Source organism: Anastrepha obliqua, chromosome 1 (genome assembly GCF_027943255.1).
Source record: "Anastrepha obliqua isolate idAnaObli1 chromosome 1, idAnaObli1_1.0, whole genome shotgun sequence".
NCBI classification, from domain to species: Eukaryota; Metazoa; Arthropoda; class Insecta; order Diptera; family Tephritidae; genus Anastrepha; species Anastrepha obliqua.
Genome location: NC_072892.1, coordinates 6,308,423 through 6,323,847, shown reverse-complemented (window position 1 = coordinate 6,323,847; position 15,425 = coordinate 6,308,423). Strand labels below are relative to the sequence as shown.

Sequence of the window (15,425 nt, the reverse complement as noted above, 5' to 3'; positions counted from 1 at the left end):
AAAACTCACTCTCCTTGGTGGAGCAGTGAGCTCTTAAAACTAAGGGAAAAATCTAGATCAACGTTTACCCTCAGCTACTCGACGGGAAATTGGGAATTGTACAGAGAAAGTCGGAGACAGTACAAAAAGGCAATCAGGGCCGCCAAAAAAGAGAGCTGGAGGGAATTTTGTTCGTAAATCGAATCCACTAGGGATTCTGCTAGGCTTAGCCGGGTTCTTTCCAAAGACCACTCTATGGCTTCTTGGGTCAAGAAACCTGATGGAACTTGAACTGCTACAGCAGAAGAATCGCTAGAGCTTCTGCTAAACACGCATTTTCCGGGATGCAGCGCTTACGAAAGTGAGAGGGGAAACATTAGGCGGAGCCAATATAATCCACAGCATCTTGCAAATGAAATCATTACCAAAGAAAAAGTTGCATGGGCAATCAAATCTTTCTCACCCTTTAAATCTCCGGGGCCAGATGGGATCATTCCAAAGATGTTACAGGAAACCTTGGACTGTATCCTACCATGGCTAGAGGACATTTTTAAAGCGTGTTTAAACTTAGGCCATATTCCAGACAGCTGAAAACTAGTCAAGGTCGTCTTCATACCAAAAGTAGGTAGAAGAGGACATGAATCAGCGAAAGACTTCAGGCCAATCAGTCTCTCGTCTTTCCTGTTAAAAACTTTTGAAAGGCTTTTGGATACGCACCTCAGAAGCTCTCTGGAGAGCTCTGGTATATCAACTGCACAACACGCATACCTTAAAGGCAAATCTACGGAGACAGCGCTTCACGAGGTAATCCGAACAATAGAGGGCTCTCTAGAGAGCAAACATTATACCATGGCGGCATTCTTGGATATCAAAGGCGCCTTTAACAATGTTAGCACAGATGCCATCCAACGGGCGTTGATAGACCTGGAGGTGGACAGTTGCATTAGTAACTGGGTCATCTCCATGCTAGAAACGAGGATCATCAAAGCTAATATGGGTAATATCAACATAACCAAGAAGGTCCACGGGGGCACTCCACAAGGGGGAGTATTATCTCCACTTCTTTGGCTATGTGTGATCAGCAAAATCTTAACAAAACTTGACGGAGGTGGGGTAAAAGTGGTGGCGTACGCTGATGATGTGGTGTTAATGGTGTCAGGACTGTGCCCAAATACGATCAGTGGGATCATCCAAAGGGCGTTAGCCGAGCTTTACTCTTGGGCCACAGGATGTGGGCTAAGTTTAAACCCGCGTAAAACAGAACTTATGCTTTTCACCACCAGATACAAGGTACAAACTTTCACCCTACCAAACATCAACGGACAAACTCTGTCACTATCAACCAGTGCAAAGTACTTAGGAGTAATTCTGGACTCCAAACTTAGCTGGAAGTTAAACGTCGAAGAACGGGTAAGGAAAGCAGAAATTGCTTTATATGCCTGCAAACGTATGCTTGGAAGAAGATGGGGTCTTCAACCTAAGCATACATTATGGCTGTATAAGGCGGTTATACGACCCATTCTATCGTATGGTTCGGTAGTTTGGTGGAAAGCTCTAGGGAGAGAGTACAATACCAAATTACTCGGCAGAATACAAAGATCAGCCTGTGCAATAACGGTCGGTGCAATCAGATCATGTCCTAGAGAGGCTTTCAATGCTCTGACACACGTTATTCCAATAGACCTACATATAAAGAAGACGGCAACCATGAGTGCATTTAGGTTAAATGAAGCGGGTCGCTGGAAAGAAAAAACTTATGGTCACGCTAGTCTATTATTGCGACAAACTCAGTTAACCTCGGTGAGGACTGACTACATCGTCCCGATGGTAACGTTCAATAGGAATTTTGCCACACTCTTTCCATCTAAAAAAGAATGGAATAAGGGATTCTCTCTAAACAACTTCGATACCACAGTCTATACAGATGGCAGTAAAATGGATTGTGGGGTTGGAGCTGGTATATATTCTCATAGACTTGGAATTGAAAAATCTGTGCGTCTCCCTAATACCAGCAGCGTCTTCCAAGCGGAAGTACTAGCAATTGGGGAAGCCTGTAGGTTACTAATCGCAGATTTCTCTTTTAAGGGCAATATCGCTATTCTTTCGGATAGCCAAGCCGCAATCCAGGCGCTGGACGCGACTATAACAACCTCTAAAGTGGTGGAGCAAAGTAGGAATAGCCTCACCAACTTGAGTGAAAACCATAGAGTAACCTTAATTTGGGTCCCGGGACACCGGAACATAGAAGGTAACGAAAAAGCTGATGAACTGGCAAGAGGGGGATCTGCCATGAATAGCGCTCTTGCAGTACCAGTATTCACTCCACTAGGTGCGGTCAAGAATGCAATTTCCCTAAAATACCTTCGAATTGCAGATTGTAGATGGAGAAACCAGACGAAATGCAAAATCAGCAGAACGTTATGGCCCACCTACAACCTCAAGCAATCGTTGACATTAATAAACATGAAACGACGGGACACCTGCAGACTTACGGCAGTCATACCTGGCTTCTGGTCTATCGGAGAACAAGCCGCCAAAATGGGTATCCCTCACAATACATACTGTCATAGTTGTAAACAACCGGAGGAAAAAGAAACAATCTTCCATTTCCTCTGTGAATGCCCTGCCCTATGGAAGGACAGAATGTTAACCCTGGGCAAACCGCTGTTCGATAGTCTCGAGCAACTGTCTGGCGTAGACGTCAACAACCTAATAAGGTTCCTAAACCGCACAGACTGGATATAGTCCTGCTGCAAATAACTGTTAAACAATTTGGTACCGAGGATGTGGTAACAAAATGGTGCGGAAGCGCTAGTTGGATTCTGGATGAATCACCACTCTAACCAACCAACCAAGTGGTTCAAAAATCGATTCAGAATTAGTTTTTTTTTCCAACCTTCTCAAGCATTTCTTGCATATAGAAAAAAATTTCGAGCATCCGTCATACGCAGCCACCACTCATGCCACTTCGTTGCCGTCTGAGCAGCGACTGCTTGAAAAAGCATAAGAGTACAATGTGAATTTTGCTAAATATTTAGTTTTCATTTACACAACAGCGAGTTCCTGAAGACGACTTCTAATTCTGGGCAAAATACCGAGAAATAAATCAGAGTAAAATTTCATTTGCTGTTTTATTACTTAACCGGCCTTGAGCTTATAAAATAAATACACGAAAACATAAAAGTAGTTGATGTGAAAAATTGTAAAAGATATACTCCCGTTGTTGTTATTTAAACATCATAACTGATGCCACATACATTTTTGGAAAATGCTGCTAAAGTGGCTTTGCTTGGCTGAATTGAAATATTGGTCGCTCTGGTAACGTCGGAGAAACGGAAGCATTACACGACTTTCCCTTTCATAATGCTTCTGATGATAGTAGAAATGTAATAAAAGTGGAGTATGAACTCAAGGAGACATTTAATTTAGTTTTAAAATTCTTTTGAAAGAGAAGAAAGTGAAGAGCAAAACGGCTGAAAACCTCGTAGCCAGTTCTGTGTTTGTGTATTAATACGAGGTGTCTTCAAAAAGTATCGCGAATTTTGAGTTTCGGCAGGTTACGTATATCCGAATTTAAATTGTGCGCGGATGCATTCCGAATGTTGACTGTACCATACGGAGAAGCTACTTTCTACCAAAGCAATGTTTATCGGTGGTACAAAATGTTCTCGACGAAAAGCGTGCCGGACGTCCGAGCACTTCAACAACAGACGAAAAAATGGATGAAGTGAAGAAATTGGGATTGGAAATTGTTGAGGAATTAGATATATTGATTTGCTCGTGCCGTACGATTTTTTTCAAGGATTTGGGCATGAACATTGCTAGTGAGATGGTGGACTTTATCCGCGACAACCCAAATTTGCTCCAGAGGGTCATAACTGGTGACGAAACGTGGGTTTTTGGTTATGACGTAGAAACCAAAGCCCAATCATCTCAATGGAAGTTGCCGCACGAACCAAGACCGAAAAAAGCGCGCCAAGTTCGGTCGAATGTAAAAGTTTTGCTTACCGTTTTCTTCGATTGCAGGGGAGTTGTGCATCATGAGTTCTTGCCCCAGGGTAAAACGGTCAATAAGGAATATTACCCGCAATTTGCGCGAAGCAATCCCCCAGAAACGCCCGGATTTGTGGAAGAACAAAGATTGGCTCTTGAATCACGATAACGCCCCTGCTCACGTATCGTTGCTTGTGCGCGACTTTTTGGCCAAAAACAACACACTAAGGATGCCACAGCCACCGTATTCCTCAGATCTGGCCCCTGTGACTTTGATGCATACCTTATTTAAATTTCAGATGTTTCAGAGAGCAGTTTTCATTTTTTTCTCACAGCGCAAATAAAGAGTAAAAAAACGTTAATATTTTCTGGCATAAAAATAAATTTTCGAAAGCAATCGGAAAAATTTTTATTGAGGGTTGGGCAAAGGTTTTTCACATCCAAACCTTAAAAAGTTACCACTAATTTATACTGAAATCTGTTTTCTTAACCTTAGAAGCAATTGTGGATCATATGTAGCCAAAAATATCAAACCCTGTTACTGTTAGCAAGCATCTCAAATTACTTGGCTTCCCACTGCGACTCGTAATAATTGATGGTAGTCCGCTTCTAATTATTATTATTTTATTTTTATTACAGTAAAACTTTACTTCAACACTAAACGTAGGCTGAAAGCCTGCTGAAGGCCGTGTTGTAATAAAATCTTGTGGCCTACAAGCCAATATATAGGGAAAGTCCTCCTCACCAAGTGGCTAAGCGGAAGAGAGGTAGTTTAAAACGATATTAGCGTTTATTTTCGTGTTATAAATTAATTTCAGCGAGTACGTGGAAATGTGTGCTTACCATTATTTTGGTCTCTACGCATATGCAAAGTGTGCATGTGTACCGAATATTTTATCGCTCTTTGCAAACTGCTGCGATAAAAATGTTATTTGCGGTAAATTGTGGCATTGACAGCCAATCATGACTGGGAAGTTTGATGAATAACGGCAATTTTTGGTTTTGGGTTGCATAATTAAAAAGTCAAAACCTTTATGATGCGGTCTCTCAGCAACACTCCACACAGACACACACACACAGATTCACTTGCACACGCGTTTATAAGCAAATCCTTCAATTGCCTTTGTTATTGTACTTTTTCATACAATTTTTCTTTCCTTCTCTATTTGCTCTCTTTACAGTACCCCTCCATGCCGAAGTCGTTGATTTGACACCACAATATATCGCTTCCCACTCCGTCTCAGTTAGCAGTAGCAGCTCCGCGGCCGGTGGCACGTCAGCGTTGGCGGTAGCGCCGTCATCGGCAGCGGGCTTGATGGGCACTGCCTTTGTGGAACCCTACTTGGATGGTTATGCCACAACAAATGTGACCGCACAGATCGGCACGCACGCGTATTTGCCATGCCGGGTAAGTGTGGGAGTCAATTATAGAATAGCAAATGCCTTGTTGGTTGCTCATACGCCTGGGGGCGCTCATTTCCTCGAATGCCAACGCAAATTCCGTAGCGTTTTTTTGCGGAGATTGAAGGTATTTTTCACTACGCATTTGCATTTTACTTTTTAATGTGTTTTTTACTCATTTCGCTTTATTTTATGTCTTCTTTGTATAATTTTAGAAGCTAGCGCGTGCCGGTTCGCGTGTTACCTGTCTTCTTTGTAGCCGTTTATTAATTTATTTTGTTCTTGTTTTTTTTTAATACAGCATTTTCCTTACATTCTTAGTAAATCTATTTATTTTTATTTAGCTGTCCTTTGCCTTCTTTGTGTCTATTTGCTCCTGTTGCGTGTATCCAAATAGGTCGAAAATATATTTCCAATATACGCCGCATTAAATTTTATTGCTGAAAATCGCTGCAAGCTAATATTTATGGCAATAAATAACGGCATATATCTCATGTTAAGTGACAGCTTGAACGGTACAAACTAAACATAGGATGGCTCTCATGGGCGTGCAGTATATTTCTTTCTAATCACACTCACGTCAGTAAGCTTTTGACAGCAAGCGAAAGGCCTTATGTCTGCCACTTCCGTTATGCAAAGCTGTGTGATTGACGGCGAAATGAGAGATACTGCATTTTTGCGCTTTCATGAGTGTATTGGGAAAATTTGTAGTAGGAAAAATAATAAATCGTTGAATTTTGGGGCGACCTAAATAAAATATATAGATTTATTTATGGATATATACGAGGGTTGTTTGAAAAAACGGTGCAAAAATAAAAACTACTTAATTGTTTGGGGCAAATACAATATTTTTTTATTTTTGGACATAGGCTCCTCTCAGGCTTTTACACTTCACCCGATGCTGTTCTAGTGATGCCTCCCAAGTATGAAAAATTGCCACTCGTTTCTGCAATCATCTCCTCATTTGAATAAAATATTTTTCTCGACAGCGATTTCCATTTCCATTTTCCATTCATTTTGCGACCATAACTGCTGAGGCGTGAGCTGGTGCATTGCCGTGATGGAAAAGTGATCTTGAAAATCACTCCACTTCCTCGATTCAAACTAATACTCAACGCAAAGAAAGACGAGTACATACATATACCGATCTTGGTGGAACTTGGTGAGCATTCTTCCAAAAGGTGTTGCTAACTAAACATAATCTCGATATGCGCCAGTACCGCCCGCTCTAACTTTGCATGGACTTTTCAAGCGACCCGGATCTTTTATAATTTTGCTATCCCGAAATTTCAGATTTTCATTATTTTGTAACAAGAGTATAAAAAATTAAAAAAATAAATAATTGGCGCGTACACTTCTGTTAGGTGTTTGGCCGAGCTCCTCCTCCTATTTGTGGTGTAGGGTTTGGTGTTGTTCCACAAATGGAGGGACCTACAGTTTCAAGCCGACTCCGAACGGCAGATATTTTTATGAGGAGCTTTTTCATGGCAGAAATACACTCAGAGGTTTGCCATTGCCTGCCGAGGGGCGACCGCTATTAGAAAAATGTTTTTATTAATTTTGCTTTCACCGAGATTCGAACCAACGACCTCTCAGTGAATTCCGAATGGTGATCACGCACCAACCCATTCGGCTACGGCGGCCGCCACAAGAGTATACTTCTCTCATAAAAAAAAATCTCCTCATAAAAAATATCTGCCATTTGGAGTTGGATTCAAACAGGAGGTACCTCCCCTTGCGAAACAACATCAAGACGCACACCACAAATAGGAGGAGGAGCTCGGGAAAACACTTAACAGAAGTGTGCGTGCCAATTATTAATTTTATTTTTTTAACTAATTTTTTATGATGTCAACGAATTTATGCAACAAAATCTAATTTTCATTCGTTTACAGACGGTTTCAACTTACCAATGCCTACCACTAATTACATTTAACAGAATCACAGAGCTTAAATTACAGCGGAAAAAATAAATAAACGCAAAAGCTAACCTTGCAATTAGAAATGATGTCAAGCGTTTAGATTGCCAAGGTGACTCGTTTAGCATTGTAATGTGATATATTGAGTGGATGATGCTCAGCATTGCCCTCAGTCGGTGAAATTGCAGAAACCGTAAGCAAAATAGTCTCAGCTCAAGTGGAACTGAGCTTTTTGTACCCAATGCATGTGCTGAGCGATTTAATTTCATTCTTATGATTCAAAATATGAGAAATACAAGATGCTAAAATTACTACATATTGAAAAAATCCACGTCATCCTGAGTAGTTTTCAGGAGAGCAATTTTGTGCTTAATATGTTCCTTGCTGGTAAATATGTTGAAATTCGCGAATTTTTATACAATTTCAATCAGCTAGCAATGACTGAACCACTAGAATGACTTATAAAGTGGTTAACCTAAAGCGTAAGCCGGTTGCATACCGTGCATTACGTTTTTTCCAGAGGAATAGGAGTCTTCGCGAAAGTCCTGTAGATAAGGCTCATATGCACAGGTTTGGGTTACACTCTTCCCTGTTATCGATCTGCCACTCTTTCCACGCCAATAATTTATATTGAGTGGCTATCGCTGCACAAAAAGTAAATGAATTTGTATTTATTTGTTTGTTCAGACATGTCTAATAAAAATTCAAAACAGACATTTAAGAGATTAATTAATAACTGCAATACAAGTCCTTTAAAATATTTTAAAAATTAAATTTAAAATTGAATTACGAAAATAAGACATAATTTAAATTGCAATAAAATATATGTGATTGGAAATTGAACTTGACCGAATTAGTAAAATATAAAATAATGTAAATAGTATATAAAACTAAAGTAACAAACATTTTCGAAGTATTAGCTTGATTTGTTACATAGAAAGTATTTTTTTAATTGCATTTGCTATAACTGTTTGGCCCCGGAAAGGTCAAAATCTAAGTTCAAGGTGCGTTCGAACTGCACCACTCGTAGTTCACTATATATTTTTCTATTAAACCCAACGCGAAATATCTTAAAACAACGAAAACTTTAAACTGTATTCTTTCTAGAAGAACCGGGCAGTCAATTTCGCCATTCGCAACGAGATCAAAAATATATGACACTGCCTGAAGAGTACCTCCCTCACTTAATAGAAGCAGACTAATCAGTCCTGTTTTTGAAGTTAAGAAAATGTGATTTTATGTAATTTTTAATATAAAGAAATAAACGATTCATAAGACACCTGAAAAATAAATTATTCAGCTCAGAGTGCAGCATGGCTGAAACACTAGAATTTCTTATTTCAACATAAACTTTTAGGTCATAGAGAAGAAATTTAGCAAAGGAAAAACCCGAAAAGGTATCAATAATAAACAAAACATAAGAAAGGCTCTCAAATTCTACTCTGAGGTACACCAGAGGTGACGATAAACTCTTTCGAGGAAAACCTGTCGACAACTACTGTGCAGATCCCCTTTATTAAATAAGATCAAATCTAGTCAAGGAAGGTCACATGAAAACCAAGACAAGCCAAATCAGTTACTAAAACTGTATGGAAGATTTTATCGAAGGCTTTCGAGAAGTCCATGTTGATGGAGTCAATTTGGAGTTCACTCAGGTAGCTTGTACGACATGGAAGCATTGTACGCGCATATACTAGATAATTTATATCTAGCAACTACAAAATCATGCTGGCTACGACTAGTCAAACGTTTAATCTAAAACATGACAAGATACAGGTAATTATGACAACAGGCAGATAATCCAGAAATTGGTATGTAATTCGCTCTATCGCTCTTATTGCCGCTTTTGTAAATTGGCGTGATTACAGTCTGCTTGCAATCACCAATTTATTAAAAATTAGTTTAAATGGTTCACCATAGAGCGACAATTTTTATGTAATGTTGCTGAAAGGCCATCGGAAAAGGAATTTTAATATATTACAATACCGAGGTCAGCAGTAGAAAACATTAAACTTGAGAATGGGTGCCAAATATGGTATTCTTCATGAAGATCGTCATCAATAACAAAATTATATGATAAGAAATCAGCAAATAAGTTCGCTGCAACATTGACAGAAGAAGCAGTAACGTTCTTATAAAAAACAGAGGCCTTTTATTATTGATTTTTGGCAATGGCAAGGTATCTGTGAAATTATTAGAGTTGAGTTTGCAAGCAACACAAATTCGCATGGGTTGTCTAATGAATTTCGAAATCGACTCTGAATGATTTCATCTATTTGCGTTATGATCAGGGCACGGTATATTGAGTTAGAAGCATAGAAATAAAAACTTGCGCCTTTCGGTAGACAAGATTTCTACTAAAAGAAAATCGCTCAATAACAAGATTGTGTTTTTTCCAAGCCCATATAATCTCGCGGGCTAAAGAAATTTTTGCTTCGCTCCACCTCGAAGTGCATTAAAGTAGCAAAACACGTAAAGGAAAAAATCATAGGTTCTGGGATAATCTTTCCAAGCCCGAGAAAATTTTTCTGGAAAACAAGTGTCGACGAACGCGAAAGAAAAGCGATTAAATCGCAAAAATAGAGTGATAAATGCCTAGCACTACGGCCGTAGATAGTAAAGACCTATTCTCATCTTTATTTTGTTAATCCGTTGGGATTAACAATGCGGGAGGTGATGAACACTAAATCATATCTCCTCAACATAGAAAAGACGCAATAAAATTTTTATATCAAACAATAATAGTCTGCTCTACAAAGGAAATGAAATTGCCGATGAATTGGTCAACTACTCATCAGCGGTTATCCCACGGGAATCAAAGCCCATAATCAGAATCAGTCCTACAGGAATCATGAATTCGATCAGGGATTATGTGTGCAATTTACATAAAGAGCGATGCTCTAGGACGCTGCAGAACTTAAGAGTGTATTGTGGCAAGCCCGAACAGACAACTGTCAAACTTTCTTCCAAAATTTAGAGGAAAAGGTGTTCCGTTGATGGTCGGTATTATTACAAAATACAATACATGGGGTCAGAATATGACCACCATTGGAATCATTGAGAAACCGATTAGCCTGTCTTGCTTCGAGGGGCCCGTTAGCAGTGAACATTTTCTCTGTGACTTTCCTGCCTTTGTCAGGGCAAGGCTACGAATTTTGAGTTCCGTCAATGAGTAATATTCGTTCTCTCAAACTGGAGGATATTTTCAGATTTGGCGCAAAATCTGGGAAATTATGCCAGAACTAGTTATCTTTTATCTGTCTCTATTCTATCTCTTTCTCTCTGTCACTTCTCTCCTTTCCTCCTTGGCAACCAACCCTTTTACTTTCCAGAGCTTCGAATACAATGGGCTTTATAGGCTGAGCGTTTTTCAGGTGGTGCTATAGACACCCCTGAGTATTTATCTACTAATGCAAATATATCTCAAATGGTCTATATCATATAGTACCTTTAAGTTTAAGGCATCAAAGAGGCCGTCATCCGTAGGTCAAATCCCCCATGCTTCCATCTCTTAAATAATAGAAATTAAAAGTAGCGGGCTATTAAAGAGATAAGGTTTCGCCACAATTCCTATGTTTACCTTCCTGATAGAGGCAAGTATATATGGGAACCTTGTCCAAGTTTAAGCGATGAATTTATTTCAATCTTCACAGGCAGATCAAAAGTCGATTGTGGACAGTGAATCTAGCGTTCTTTTTCAACAACTTTCATCAAGAGAAGTTTACAGATTTTCTGATTACTATTAAATTTATACAGCCAATATCTAAGTCATTGATGTGATCACAAATCTGGTAAGCACTCGCAGTCTCGATATACTATAAACAAAAAACTTGAAGAAAGAAGAACAAGAAAGTAATGCTATCAGGGGAGTATTATCAAGGTGATATTTGTCGCAAGGCCGCCAGGGTAGGAAAACAGCTCAATAGCTAAGTAAGTGTAAATCCAGCAGAGTTGACGAGGGCGAAAAATATATTCAGTAATTCCCATGCAAATGTCACTTCTTCGAGGATCTGCGCAGTTTAAGTACAGCTTCGCTTGAGAAGGTCGATTGAATCATCGATTAAATTATTAAAAAAGTGGATTAAGTTCATGCGTGTAGCCATTTTTTCTGAGCACCACAAAGTGCTTCTAAACTAACCGAAAAAACTTAACAGAAAATATTTATTTATCCATATTAAAAGGATGGCCTCGAAATGTTCCCTTGCCATTGCATTGGGTATAAAAAGTATTTAAAGTGCAAAGAGAAAGTGGAAATTTACAAAAAGAAAAAAAAAACAAAAGCTTAAATGTAATTTTGTTGCTGTTAAAAGTAATGAAATACCTAACTAAAGAAAATGGGTGGAGAGAGGAATGTAAAATAACTATTTGGCTAAGGAGGTTTGATCAAAGTAAGCCAGATAAAAGTAAAGAATGGGCGGATTACAGCAATGGGTGGTGCAATGGTGGTGAGACCCGACTGACAAGTCAAACAAATTTAATTAGGCAGAAGTGGCCTTCACGTGGCAGGCGCGACGTCAAAGCGCGAATGCCATTGGTAATTACACGCAAAGTGTGTGCAGGTATGTGTGTATGTATGTGGGCGTGTTCTTGTGTTGTTGCAATGTAGAAAATTAATAAGGCAAGCTTCAAGCGTTCGGATTACCTGGCGCCACGGCGATGAGTTTCATAATTACAAAAGATTATTGCCGCGTATTATTGGAATAAATTCACCAGTAGGCCACAGTACAACAACAAAATGTGTATGATTTACTTGTATATGTATTTTACTCGCTCGTTGACTCGCGAAATGTAAATAATTGAATTTCTAAGAAAATATGCTTGCTGCCTTGTGAGTGGCTTATTGTTGCACTTCAAGATTTGTTTGATAAGTTCGTGCAAAAATAAAAACTACTTAATTGTCCAACGCTGCTCTAGTTTGTTGAGGCCTACCGAATAATAGGATCTGTCCAGCCTGAAAAATAGCCACTCGCTTCTGCAATTCCCCGATTGAGGAGATGGGGTGGTTATATAGCGCGCTTTACGAATAACGGGTGGACAAAAAGAATCTTACAGTGGAAACCACAAGAAGCGAAGAGGAAAATTGGAAGTCTAACCACAAGGTGGAGTGATGAAAATAATAAAACAGCACAAGTTAGAGATAATCGGAGATCAATGGAGGAGGCCTATGTTCAGCAGTAGACGCAAACGGCTGGATGCTGATGATGAATAGGAGTTTAACATACAACCATATCCAGACCGTAATTGAACCAAAGCTACGCGGGTCTTGCGAGGCAGCTGAAGCACTGCGTCTGCGATGGTTGGTGGTTGGCCTCCGATGACGGCAACCAGGATTCGGGAGTTTATGAAGGTTTTCAGAGTATTCCGATGAATGTCATTTAATGTCAACTTGGAAACTGCCTGATCCAGTAGTTGTAGTTTTGTACGATCCTAGCTGTCGTCATTATAGTCGAAGAGATGTCCCCTGGGAAGTGGCACAGTCTCCAGCAAGTACCTGTGGGGATGGTACTTGCGGTAGCAACTCAGGTAGCAGAAATCTTCCAACTCACTAAAAGGTTATCTATCTAAAAGATGAAACTGCGTCTGGGTAGAGCAGGATGTCTCTTCCTCTTCCTTACCTAAACAGCCTCTGCAGTAGTAATGGGTTTGTATGCCCATTCTCTGGACGTATCTACCTATTAGGCAGTGCCCTGTTATATCTGAAATCAGTGACCTACGACTATGCTTATTTTGGCTTAGCATCGACTCTGTGCGTTTAGCATTGAGAGTCGGCCCCAAATTATCGCATGATTCTGCAGGTGATTTCATTACATCTTCTTTCATTCGCTACTCTTACAAATTCCAAAAAAATAAGTAGCTTGCAAGTTTTCGTCCTATGACTTTGTCTGTGCACTCATCAGTCAACTTGGTACCAGGTCTCTCTAGTTCATGGGCTTTGCAGTTTCCCTCGTTATTGCAATGGCCAGAAACTCATGTTGCCTTAGACTGAGCCATCTCATTAAGCGATAACAGAGATTAGTAAGAAGAGAGTAGTCACCATATTAGACCTGCTATTTTGAATTTGACCAGAGATTGTGATTCACCTTTTTCTCGACTTCCTAAAATCTTTGCAGAAAAGCAGAAAATCTTATGGATCTGGAGGCCGCGTGTCCTTTCTGATACTGACCAACTGGAAGCAACCAAGGAACTAACCATCATGCGCAGATGTTTTGGTTGGATAGGACATACACTGCGCAATCCACAGGGCTGTCCTTTTTGATATCCGCAAGGCCCAAGAAACTGTAGTAGACCAAATATCTCCTGACGACGTATGATAGATGCCAACCTAATGTACTCCAATACTAGCAGGAATAATCTTAAAAACTTGTTAACAACTGTAGCGACTTCAATAACTTTGGTTCGGCCCTACGCTTTACCCAGAATTAAAGGATATTTGGTTAATTTGGGGAAAAATAAATTCATTATTTTCTCGGTAGATGGTTGAAAGGAGCTGCATCTTGTAAAGTACGGATCAAACAATTTAAAGTTTAGACTCGTTGACAAGGTTGTATTACGCGCTCAAAAATACTTTTGCTGTTTGTCTGTTTCATTCATTAAGTCTTAATGCATATTATTCAAAATTTTTCCAATCTCTTTTCGTGTTCGGCAAGTCGTTAAAGGGTTAAAATTTAAATTTATTTTATTAAAGGAGATTTGCTCGAATATTTAATATTTTTTTACCACGGGAATGGGGTTAGAAAGTACAGAGCGAGAAAAATGTTGGATTTAAACCCCTTGCCGTGCCATTTAGCGCGACGAAACTCGGGCCTAAGTGTTACACGTCTATGCGTGGTGATCTGTTTACTGATGCGCGAGATGATGTAACTCTGGTGGCGTAGAAACTAACATTCAATCACGACCCAGGCTCGTGATGTTTGCGTTTGGCCCGACGATCTATTCACGATCCTGGCGCGTCATATTCATGTTTGGGCAAAAATTTTCATCACGCGTCAGACTCGTTAAAGCGCGGCAAAGGGCTAAAGAAGGCAGTGTGGAATAAACTAATTTCTAAAATATCTGTTTAATTTCGCTTCTTCAAAATTTTAGCTCAATTCCAATGAATTCATTTCAACACCATTTTGTGTTTATCGCCAATGTGACCAAAGCTCTTTGACCTCAATGCGCCAATATCCAAATTAGTTTCGTATCCTTTCTCAACATCCCATTCAAGCACCTCCAAGTCTCTTGGCCAACTATTCATTACCAAATAACAACCACCAAAACCTTAAATGTCAAATTGGTATTCAGGTCAGCCAACTATGGCTTTCAGCACATTTTCAGCATAAAAGCATCGCCTTTGTAGCCAAAAACTCATTTGCATTTAACGCAAAACTCTACCATCTGCCGCCTAAATCCACAGCGGTGTTAATTTTCGGGGAATGGTTATTGTGTATGCTTTGTCTGACTGTCGCACGGAGACACCGACTTAATTAATGAAATTTGTAACAGCTAACGGCTGCTACCTCCAGTTGCTAACAATATTCCATTCACTATTGTCAGCCGCACAGAGTTCGGCAGCGTAGCAGATGATTTGCATATCCTTTTGTTCGCGTAATTGGAGTGTCATGCCAAAAATAAGTGCATACAACCTGGAGATTTGTTTCGTGGAAGGCAACTCTTTCGATGCTAGCATTAATGAAATCAATTCGATTTTCAAAAAGTTCTTAATTAAAACATGAGTTTCAATTTGTCGAAATTCGTGTAGATTTTACTGCTGGAAGGAGTGAGTTTCTTTATTGTTAGTTATTGGGCTTAAGTGAGGGATATGTGGTGCAGAGGATGGTAAATTTGTTTTTGGAAAGTAGTAAGCGCTCCACGAGGATTTCCAAATGGCAGTTAGTAAGTAAGTAAGCGCAATTAATAACAGTAAAATGCTTATAAATTTGGTAAAAAAAAATTTTAATTTGAATTTTGATGATTTTAAAAGGTTTGCTTTTTAATTTAGTATGTCAAATTAGGTACGAAAAGGCCTTCGCACTTCTTATTTGGGAAAGTTCCTGGCATATACGACTACATAAATAAATCTGTGATGGGATAAAAAGGAAAAATCGCATGTTTTGTCTATCAGCTATTGTCTATTGTCCCACCGATTACATC

The 15,425-nt window shown here is 39.5% G+C and overlaps 1 protein-coding gene across 1 annotated transcript in view; it reads left to right on the top strand.

The window, feature by feature from the left end:
• Nucleotides 1-15,425, top strand: part of LOC129235742 (zwei Ig domain protein zig-8) — a 200,601-nt gene that overhangs the window by 86,945 nt on the left and 98,231 nt on the right. Inside the window, exon 2 of the mRNA XM_054869754.1 lies at nt 5,154-5,380. Within this exon, the coding sequence (XP_054725729.1) occupies nt 5,154-5,380 (227 nt within the window). The remainder of the gene's footprint in view (nt 1-5,153; nt 5,381-15,425) is intronic.